This window comes from Molossus molossus, unplaced genomic scaffold (assembly GCF_014108415.1).
Source record: "Molossus molossus isolate mMolMol1 unplaced genomic scaffold, mMolMol1.p scaffold_m16_p_1, whole genome shotgun sequence".
NCBI classification, from domain to species: Eukaryota; Metazoa; Chordata; class Mammalia; order Chiroptera; family Molossidae; genus Molossus; species Molossus molossus.
This window is the reverse complement of record NW_023425344.1, coordinates 251,883,837-251,894,684: the sequence shown is the minus strand read 5'-3', so window position 1 is coordinate 251,894,684 and position 10,848 is coordinate 251,883,837. Positions and strand designations below refer to the sequence as shown.

The 10,848-nt window shown below is 57.9% G+C and overlaps 1 protein-coding gene across 1 annotated transcript; it reads left to right on the top strand.

The window, feature by feature from the left end:
* The first annotated feature begins 2,143 nt into the window (after positions 1-2,143).
* Positions 2,144-10,453, top strand: CDCA4 (cell division cycle associated 4). The gene is made up of 2 exons (XM_036267604.1): positions 2,144-2,166; positions 9,269-10,453. The coding sequence occupies exon 2, from the start codon at positions 9,272-9,274 to the stop codon at positions 9,992-9,994; it is 723 nt and encodes a 240-aa protein (XP_036123497.1). The 5' UTR covers positions 2,144-2,166; positions 9,269-9,271; the 3' UTR covers positions 9,995-10,453.
* The last annotated feature ends 395 nt before the right edge of the window (positions 10,454-10,848 follow it).

Genomic DNA, 10,848 nt, shown 5'->3' with positions numbered 1-10,848 from the left:
TCAGTTGGTTGGGCGTCCCGTGCACCCAAAGGTCGCCTGGATTTCAGGTCCAATACCCAATTGGGGCATGTACAAGAGGCGACCCATTGATGTTTCTCTCTCACATAGATTTTTCTCTCTCTAAACATATCCTCAGGTAGCCCTGGCCGGTTTGGCTCAGCAATTAGAGTGTTGGCCCGCGGACTGGGGAGTCCCGGGTTCAGTTCCTGCTAAGGGCACGTACCTCAGTTGCAGTTTGACCCTGGCCCCGGTCGGGGTCGTGTGGGTGGCAACCAATCGATGTGTCTCACATCAATGTTTCTCTCTCTCTCTGCCTCCCTCTCTTCCTCCCGCTCTATCTGAAGATAAATGCAATATATATATCTATCTCCTCCGGTGAAGATAAAAACTAAACATATCCTCCGGGTGAGGACACCTGGAGGGAGCTCGGCCGGAAGGCCCGCCCAGTGGGAAGCTCAATCCTGCAGAGCTGTGAGAAGTAAATATTCGTGGTTTTTTGCTACGGCCGGCACCCACGGCCATTGAGACAAGATTCCTTGGATTTCTACACTGAAAACCTTCTCTCTGGGAGGAATGATTTTAGTTCTCAAGTCCTACGCCTGCCACTTCTTTTCCTTGCACGGCTAGGAGGGAGCGTGGAGCCGCCACCTCGCTCCTTCCTGGTCACGGAGCCCTCACGTTCACACTTGTCCACGGGAGAGGCGTCCAAGCCTGCAGGAATTTTTTATAAGTTTATTTGAGACAAAACGGCGACAGTTGCCGAGAAGCAAAATCTCAATGCGCTGAGAAAATGCTCCGGACCGTGGCAGTTTGACTACTTACTTTATACATCAGAATCGGAGGAGACCTGAGGGGGTCACAGGATCCCACGGGTGTAGCTCAGGGGGGCGGGAGAAAGCAAGGCGGGAACTCTCTGGGATTGGATGAAAAGTAAAGTGACAGACACACTTCTTTCACGGGGGAGGGGACAGACAGTTATTTAGGGCACAGGGAGATGGTGTGTGGGGACAGGATGCACGAGGGTCCGTGGTCTCTGCGCTGGTGGGAGGGTGAGCCCCGAGGGGTCAGGACGTGGAGATCACTCTGACCTTTCAGAGGTATGTTATCTTAGACGCCAAAAGTCAACACTCAGGCTCAGGTAAGGTCAAGACGGACCTTTGTTAAGGAAACTGCCGGCCCAGGCCCTGCCTACCTCCATGACCTGCTTGCAGTTAGGGGTTTTCACGCTCAGATCATCCTGTGTGGTTACTCTGGTCTCTGACTTTGTCAGACCTGCCAAGCCGGCCTCCCCCTGAGCTTGTCGTACTTGTGTGTGGCCCTTTTTCCACCCACACGTTCTGGTGTTCGCCTGCACTCAGAAATGTTCCTTGGATGAACGCATTCAGGATGTTCTATCCTACTTAAGGCCTTTTCCACTAAGAAGTTTTTTAAAAGACAAAAACACCTCCCCTGCTTTCCACTTTTATGGTTTCATCTGTTACCGGTAAACTTAGAAGCTCCTGCGGCGACCCGGGATGTCCAGGGAGCTGCTGCTCTGAAACGCACCGCCCCCCCCCGCCCCCCTCCCCCCCGCCGCCTCCCCCTCCCCCCCGCCGCCTCCCCCTCCCCCCCGCTTCCCTTCGCCCCTTCCCCTCCCCCCCCGCTTCCCTTCGCCCCTTCCCCTCCCCCTCCTGCCTCCCCTCGCCCTGCCCCTCCCGTTCCCCACCCTCCTCCCCTCCCGTTCCGCACCCTCCTCCCCTCCCGTTTTTAACGTCCCGCCCCGCCCCTCCCCGCCCCTCCCCCCTTTCCCTCCCCGCCCCTCCCCCTTTCCCTCCCCTCCCCTCCCCGCCTCCTGCCCCTCCCCTCTCCCGGTCCCCTTCCACTCACATCCCTGCCCCGCCCTGACGCGGCCCCCGCAGGCGCACTAGGGCCGCGCGCGGAGACCTGGGAGCCGGGGGGGCGGGGCCGCGGAGAGCGCGAGCCCAACGGCCAGCGCGGCCGCGCGGGAACTCGAGCGGCAGGCCCCGCCTCTGGTTTGAACCGGAGACCCCGCCTCCGAGCCCAGCCAATCAGCGGGCGGGGTGGCCGGCGCCGGGCGATCCTTTGTGGGCGCTGAGCAGCCCCGCCCCGGCCCCGGCCCCGCCCCTCCCTCGGCGGCAGGCGGCGGCGCGGACGGCGGGCGGCCAGGTGAGCGTGGGGTCTCAGCTCCCGGTTCCTCCGCCTGGAGGGCGCGCCGGCCGCGTGGGCGGCCCTCGCCGCCCGGGGGGATGCGAGGCCCGCGGGCGGCGCGTCTGCCCGGGGTCTGGGGCGGCGGGGAGGCAACACGGGGGGCCGGCCTGCGGTTCTGGGGTGGCGGGGCGGCCCGCGGGGCTGGGAGCCCAGGCGGCGGGCGCTCGGCGCCGGGACGCGACCTTGCTGGCCGTCGTCCCCGCCGCCGAGTGGGCAGCCGCCTGCGAGTCCCCGTGGCGCCGCCGCGGCCTCCTCGCGCTCCGGCGCCGCTTTAACCCGCGCGCAGCGCCTCCTGCGCGGTGGAACCGAACCGGGCTCAGCGTGCGGAGGGGCGCCCGCCGTGGGCTGACGGCCTCCGTGGGCTGACGGCCTCCGTGGGGAAGCCCCTCCCGTCTTCTTCCCCGTGACTGGAGACGGTCGGGCAGGCTGCCCCTGGTCGGCCGGGGATCCCCGTGAAGGCCCGGGGGTTCGGGGACTGGTCGCCCCGACACAGATTTACTGCCCGACGAGCGCGCCTGTGGCCGCCCCTCCTCCCGCCCCCGCCCGCCGGGTCGCCCACCCGCGCTGCACAGGCCCGTCCGCCCTTCCGCACGCCCACGGGGGTGTACCCGCGGCGCCGGATTTCCCTCCTGTCGCGCCCGGCAGGAGTGGGGGTGTCGTTGGCAGGGGAGCGCCTGTTTCACCCTGGGCCCTCGCTCGCGAAGCGCGGTTTGGCCCGCCTGGGGCACTTCCGGAGCCCGGCCGGCAGGACAGCCTCCGGCAGCGCCGCTTGGGCCCTCCCCTGTCCTCGGTGTCCACTGCTCCGCAGAGGTTTCCCGGCTGCCAAACCGCAGCAGGCCCGGCTGCCCTCTCTCAGCTGGTGGGGGCCCTGCGCAGACGTGGGGCCTCGGTGGTCTGCAGCCGGTGCTCGGCCCGTGGAGACTGACCCGGCGGGGTGGGAGTAGAGACCGGACAGCCCCAGACCCCGCTGGCCGGCTGTGGGCTCGGGGTCCTGCCCCCGCGCCGCAGTCAGCCTGCGAGGCAGGCACCGGGCAGCCGCCGGGACTCGGAAAAGTACCAGGAACTTGTTTCCACAGCTCCGGGGCCAGTGTAGCTCTACCTTTTCAAAAGCTCATTGTCCCGAAAATAGGATTACGGGGAAGGGAGTGCCCCAGGTAACAGTTTGCTGGGAGAGCTGTGGTCCCAGCAGAGGGCTTTCCAGCTGCGTTTCCTCTGCCCTCGGGACGCAGAGCCCAGTTCACTGTTCTTTCAAAAGGAGCCAAGAAAAATCCAGGAAGGAGCAGGGAGCCCCTTACACGGGAGGGCGGGGGTGTCTGCTGAGTTAAGCTTGGTGAGAAAAGTTGGATTGAAAAATGTCCAGGATCCTTTGAGGAAGGTCATCAGGCCCTCTCGGGGCTACCCTTTTCCCAATCCAGACTGCCATTTCTTTACAACTTCATTTCTTACCCCCACCCCCAGAAAAAAAAATACTAAGTTTAATGTCTTATCAACTTTCTACAAACAGCTGCTCTGTGTTCAAGTTTTGCCATGTTTTATAATTAAAGTTGAAACTCGGGATAAATGTCTGCTCTGACCTTTGCAGGTTTAGCTTGGAGAGAGGACTGGAGTTCCCCCAGCTTGCTTTTGGCACATTTTCCAGGCAAAGCTTGTGTGTTTCATTCCAGGTGACAGAGTGCCTGAAATTCACTTTGCAACAACACACAGTAGTGGGTTGTTTGAGCCCTTCCCCTGTTCCTCCGTGTTCACCCGTGTCAAGACGTCACCGGGCTGGCTCCGTCTCCCTGTTTCTCTGTGATGAGGTATTTCACAGGAGATCTGGTTGTGAGTGTGTCAATTTGTCTTCAAAACCTGAGGCTTGTGGGGGTGCCTGGCAATGGCCGAAGGTCACGGTGATGGGTCAGGTCCGAGCTGATCCTGTCCCAGCCCTCCTGCTCAGAATCGGGGGATCTGGGTTCCACCAGCCTCACTGCAGGCTGGCCACACTGTGAGGTTGGGGCTGTGGGCCTGTGTCCCCTCCACATTGGGGTGCTCTGGTGGACCCACACTGTGCCCTCGTGGCTCTGTCCCCAGTGTGAACTCAGTCTGGCAGTCCCTCCTTTTTCTGTCTGGTCAGAGCTGGTCTGGAGGAGGCCTGAGGGCAGTGCACGTTGACCTGGAGGGTTTCCAGTGGGATCTGGGCATTTAACTAGATACTTGGCAAGAACTGGCTGATCTTGGAGATAATGGAGGTGGCTAATACCTAACATTGTGTTGTTCATAACTTAACAGTGAGTCAGGCTCTGCAGTTAGGATGGTCTGGAGCATGACCCTCATATCCCCCTATTGGACAGAGTAAGATCCAATCTCTCGGGTGAGGGCTTTGCAGAGAGCTGGGCTGCGCCAGGCCCACCTCTTCCCCAGCACCTCTGGGCTCAGCCTGACCCCTGTACGGAACACGAGCTCGGGGTGGTGTCATGCGCTCCTCAGCTTGGACAGGCTGCCTTTGAGAAACCAGGGTGCTGGCACTTTCTTGCTGAACAACAGAAATAAAATAGTTGCTGAAGATTTGGAACGTGTGGCAGGAGTGACTCAGAATGACTGGACACGCCTTTGTCTGGCCCGCCGGCCGGCAGAGATTGGAGCTCCGCTGTGCGCAGTGGGGCCGTCTGAATGGTTTCAGACCTAAGTGGATGGCATGCTCCGCTCGTGTCCTTGTTTACCTGTGTTGGTTATCATCAGGTGTAATTTAGGACTGAACTGAACAGCACCAGTGCACAGCTCCCTGCGTGGACGAGTGCTGCACTGGGGGCCGTGTGTTCTGGGAGCGGGCGACACCCGGCGGGCCAGCTCGGCAGTCCCTTCTGTCTCACAGCTTCCGGCAGCCTGCCTGTTGTGCAGGCCGTAAAGATAGGGCTCTGTGGTACCTACGTTTTGTTCTTGCTTTTTCATCACATTGCCGGTGTCGTGGTGGTGGTGGTGGTGGCTGAGTCATGTTCCATTGCTAAATACAGCACCGTTTACATCTGGTGGGAAATAGGCCGATGGCAGAGGCCCGTGGAACACGGTCGGGTTGTGGGTTGTGGGTTGTGGGAGTCGGCGAGGGGAGTGCGGGGGAGGGGGGGGAGGCCGGGAGGCCGGGGGAGCGGTACCTGTGGTGCTGGGATAATCCTAAGGGCAGGTCAGTGCAGAGAACCTGGTGGAGGTGAGTGGTCTGCCTTCCCAGAGAGCAGCTTGACCGTGTTCCTCTCTTTGTCCTGGTAGATGCTCCAAGGAATCCAGTGCTGGGATTGTCAGTGCAGCCCGAGTCAGAACCCATGTCACTGTGGCGAGGTGATGCAGCCCGTGTCAGACTGTTTCACTATAAGTGGGGAGCAGTGTGAGTGCCTACGTGAGTCATTAGGACAGTGTTCGCGTGTTGGGATATGTGCTCGGCTGTCAGGAGCGATCATGAACTTGTACCTGACAGGCAGTGTGACCGAGAGGAGAGCAGGACCTATGGTGGGCTCAGCCCCACAGGCAAGAGTGTGCAGAGAGAGAACGGGGTGGGGGACAGGGTTAGGGTCCCGTTTGGACAGGGGTGTTGTCCTGTACTGTCTGATCCTCTTCCCTTGGTCACAGTGAGGGCTGCTTATTGGGAGCTGCAGAGGTCCCCACCACCCGATTGGCAGAGATCCAAGCAGGGGAGGGGGAGCACTTCCCAGTGGGCAAAGGGGCTCAGCCCCCATGGAGGCAGGGGTGGGGAGTTGGGGAAGCAGGTGGCCCGTGTGATTGCTTGGGGACATTGGATTTCTCTGGTGGGTCCTAGGCTGGCAGTGGGGACAAGGTATGGAAGCCGTTGCTGGGTGATCAAGCCTCCTTGCTGTTGTAGGGAGGTGGTTGGCTTCCAGGCTATTCCTCATGATGGAGGTTTATGACTTCCTGCAGCCTGACTGCATTGGGCTTTCCAAGGACCCTCAGGGTGCTGGGTGCTCAGTGTAGCTTCCTCCACGGTTAGAGTATAAGTTGAGTCTCTGCCGCCCCACCAGCCCCTTCTGACATCCTGACCTCCCGAGACCCTCACTTCTGTTGGGGAGCAAGGGACTAATTATGCTATTCCAGCAAGTTTGGTTTGGACCCTAAGTTAAATGTCTTCAGGCAGAGTTGGAATTTTGGATTTTGTTGAAAATACTACTAAAAGCCAGATGCGAAGTGACTTACCACAGAAAAACTCTTGAGACTTAATCTTTGCCCTCAACACACAGTGACTTTTTATAGTTGGACCTAGCATTATCTTCTCAGTCTGCAGGGCGGGCAAAAGTGGGTTTACAGTTGTTCGCATGGAAAATAAGACAATTAATAAATAACAACACAGGAACAAACCTGCACGCACCAACCACTGTAAGCCTACTTTTGCCCGCCCTGTACTTAGTGTTAAGCTAGTGATTTCTGAACAAGTGCTGGGGTGGGCTGGGAAAGGTCATTTGCTGGGAAGACAGAAAACTTGAATCTTTATTACCAGAATTGGAGTATTATTTTTCATGTGTTTTGGTGGTAAACTCTTTCATTCATGTGCAAATAGTCCTTAAGCTGGTGTGTGGGGCTGGGAGAACAGCTTGCTGTTCTGGGGGAATTGGTCCTGTAGGGGAAGAAGCTGTGGTCACTCAGTGTTAAAAATTTTTTACTTCAAAATAATTATTGATCCATGTTGCGAAGTCACCGTTCCCCTGGGGGCCACAGATGTGGGTCAGATGGTACGTGCGCGTGTGCACGCTTGTGGTTCTGTGCACTTAGCACATGCATAGCTTGTGGGTCCCCCACAGCCCTGTGCTGGCTGTGCCCACCCTGTCTCCCTCTGGCGTTCAGGACATCACAGCGACAGGGTCAGTGCCCAGGCGTTCTCTGAGACTGGCTTTCTCATGTAGCATTTCCCTCGAGGCCCATGCGGGCACCTGGGTGTCAGCGGCCACTCTCCACTGCTGGGGGTGGGGTGGTGCGTGGTGTGGGCTTGTTCCCAGGTTCGCCTATGAGTGCAGCTGATGTGAACATACTTGCACATTGTGTGAACGTTGGTTTTCATTCCTCACGGATAAATGCCCAAGGTTGCTTAATTTTTTTGTTGTTGTTTGTTTTTGTTTTGGTACGTGCCCCTAGCGGGAACCGAACCTGGGACTCTGGTCCGCAGGCTGATGCTCCAACCGCTGAGCCAAACCGGCCAGGGTGCTTAATTTTTTACAATGTTAAATACACGGGAGGTGAGATCTATGATGTTGAAATTCAGGAGACGGGCCTTTTTCTGTCTGAGGGTAGGGCTGGCACTCAGGCTTTGAGAGGGGCTCCTGAGGGAGGTGGGGAGGGCCACAGCCAGTTCTCCCTTCACTGCAGACCCCCATGCTCAGGGCTGCCCCACTCCACCCCAAGTACGCCCCCTCCAGCACCATCATGGAGCCACAGGATTCTTTTTTTTTTTATCTTCACCCGAGGACATTTTTCCATTTTTTGTTCAGATAGAGTGGGAGGGAGAGAGAGAGAGAAACATCGATGTTGAAAGGGACACATCGAGTGGCTGCCACCCGCACAACCCAACCAGGGCTGGGGACAAACTGCAACTGAGGTACGTACCCTTAGCGGGAACCGAACCTGGGTCTCTCTGGACTGCAGGCTGACGCTCTAACCACTGAGAAAACCGGCCAGGGCAGGTTTTTTTTTTTTTTTAAAGGAAATTCAGGTGGTGCTCTGTGGTTAGAGTGTAGGCCGGCCACTGAAGGGTCCATGTTTCGATACCTGGTCAAGGGCTTATACCCCGGTTGCAGATTCAATTCCCAGTGCCGGATCAGGGTTGTATGGGAGGCAGCCAGTCAATGTGTCTCTCTCCCTCCCTCCCACTCTATCTAAAAGATCAATGGAGCCCTGGCTGGTTTGGTTGAGGGGTTGGAGCGTTGGCCTGTGGTCCATAGAGACCCAGGTTCGGTTCCTGCTGTGGGCACGTGACTCTGTTGCAGTTTGTCCCCCGCCTTGGTTGGTCGTGCGGGTGGCAGCCACTCAATGTGTCCTTTTTGCATCGATGTTTCTTTCTCTCTCTCTCTTCCTCGCTCTTCCTCCCACTCTATCTGAACAAAAAATGGGAAAATGTCCTCCGGTGCGGATTAAAAAAAAAATCAATGGAAAATATCCTTGGGAGAGAATTTTTTAAAAAAAGGAAATCCAATAATTTGCATATTAAAAAGATTCTAATCTGCTTATGAATAACTCAAATGAATTATTTGAAGTTTAGTACATGAAGAAGTTGAGAGGAGGAGACTTAAGGCAGCATGGTGTGACTCTTCTAGGAAGGGGAGCCCGGGTGCGAGGCGCCAGTATCCGTCAGCTGAGAGTCGCTGGGGGACAGGTTCTCCCCAGTGCTCCCCGCCGGCGGTGCAACCATGGGCACCAGGACCTGGAGCTGCCTGGTAGCCAGGGGACCGGGGAGGACCTGCCCAACAGCATTCCAGGCCCCTGTGGCCCTGTACACTTGTGTCTAGCAGAGCATTAGGACCGACAGGCAGAGGAAACCGGCAGAGCCCCTGCTCACCTGGAAGGGGAACGCATCCAAGGACTTGGGGTCTGCACATGGGACTCGGGACACGTGCCAGTGTCTCCTGCCCTGCAGGTTTCTCTGTGCAACTCCCCACAGAGCTATGTGCAGGTGGGGGTGGGGCGGCCTGCTGACACGCAGCACCAGCTTCTGCACCGCCTGGGTTTGTCAGAGGAGCCTGGGTTTGTCAGAGGACGACGGTGCCATACCTGTCCCCGCCCACTGCTGTCGCTTGGCTTCTCAGGCGCCCCTCTGGCACTAGCCCTGGGGTTGTGCTGGAGGGTTCCAGCTCAGCTCCTTACAACGCATTCCTCCCACTTTTAGTCCATTTGTCTTTGCCAGTGGAGAAGGTTGTGCGGGTTTAGAGGTGGGTTTAGAGGTGTGTGGTCTGTACCCACCTTCACAGCTCCCGAGGGGCTGAGTGTGAATTAAAGACCACCCAGGAAGCCGCGTGCCCACCTCTCCCAGGGCCCTAGGGACAGTGGGAGGCGCTCCAAAATGTGCTAAAGGGCGTCTCCTTGGTTTCCACAGGACATGATGTTTGCCCGAGGGTTAAAGAGAAAGTGCTCTGATGGCGAGGAGATTGCTGTTGCCGAGGGCGCCCTGGCCACGCCCTCCTACAGCCTGCAGCGGCAGTCGCTCCTGGACATGTCCCTAGTCAAGCTGCAGCTGTGCCACATGCTGGTTGAGCCCAACCTCTGCCGCTCGGTCCTCATAGCCAACACGGTCCGGCAGATTCAAGAAGAGATGACCCAGGATGGGACTTGGCGGGTGCCTGTGCCCCAGACTGCCGGGCGGGGGCCGCTGGACCGCCTGGTCTCCACCGACATCCTGTGTCGAGCTGCCTGGGAGCAGCAAGGGGAGCACCCTGCTCTGGACTCGGCCAGTGGCCCCGCGCCAGACCTGCTGTCCGAACTGTCCATGGCCCCGTGTGCACAGGCTCCGAGTGGCGTGCAGAGCTGCGTATGGGGAGCGCACAGCCCCCGAGAAAACAAAGGGAGCTTTCAGAAGTCGCTGGATCAGATATTCGAAACACTGGAGAGTAAGGCTCCCAGCTCGGTGGAAGGGCTGTTTGCGGACGTGGACAGTCCCTACTACGACCTGGATGCCGTGCTGACGGGCATGGTGCGCGGCAAGTCGGTCTCCAGCGACGGGTTTGAGGCCTTGGCCTCCGCGGGCGCCCCGTCCCCCAGTTCCAGCTGTAAGCGGGACCTGGGCGAGCTGGACCACGTGGTGGAGATCCTGGTGGAGACCTGAGCCAGCTGTGTCCTTAACTGTCAGGACACAGACACCCCGGAGCACCATCGGACCATGGGGTTAGCCCGGCTTTGTCGTGATTACCAGGAAGTCTCGGAACCGTGCCCAGTCTCTCCGCTGCTCCCCACTTCACCCTCCCTCACCCAGGGGCTGGGCAGGTTCCTGCAGGCTGGTCACCCCAGGCCTGCCTCGGATGCCAGCAGCCTGGGCCCTGTCCACTCTGAGCCCCACACAGCTCCTGGAAGACGTGGGCCACCAGCTGCATCAGCCTTGTTTAACTTTAGATAGGTGAATTTTTAAAAATTAAGTTTTATATGTTTTGGGCAATATTTTGGCTTAAGATATATTTTGTAAACGTTTTATACTTTTATCTCCTTAGAGTTTTTCAGCTATTTTCTTAAAAGTATATTTTTTCTATAAACATCCTCTGCTGCTAATTAGAAACTTTTATAACCTGAACACTTGCAGTTGGTGTGTTTGATTTTTAAGGTTTGTTCTTACGGTTGTTGCTCTGCGGGTCAGCGCTCATCGGCTTCTCGCTGTGAACTTACATGGAGCGTCTCCACGTGCTGTCACGTTAGAGGCTACGAAGGTGACGCCGTGTTCAGATTTGCTGAGGGAGCCTGGCCAGCCTTCGTTCTCTGTTAGAATGAAGTGTAGATTTTATAGGGTTTAATTTATGGCTATTTATATATAAATGTTGCTGGGGCGAAGGTCCGATACCTGTCTGGCCCTAGTGGATCTTTGGACACCTAAGGGGTCTCTGGTGCCCCCTGAGGACCCAGCTCTAGGCCCCGCACGCCCCTGAGGGGCCTGGCTGCTGGGCCGGCCTGGAGGTGAGTGCACATGTGCTT

What these genes read in the sequence shown, in the direction of transcription:
- CDCA4 (XM_036267604.1), top strand. Translation starts at nt 9,272, where the DNA reads ATGATGTTTGCCCGAGGGTTAAAGAGAAAGTGCTCTGATGGCGAGGAG.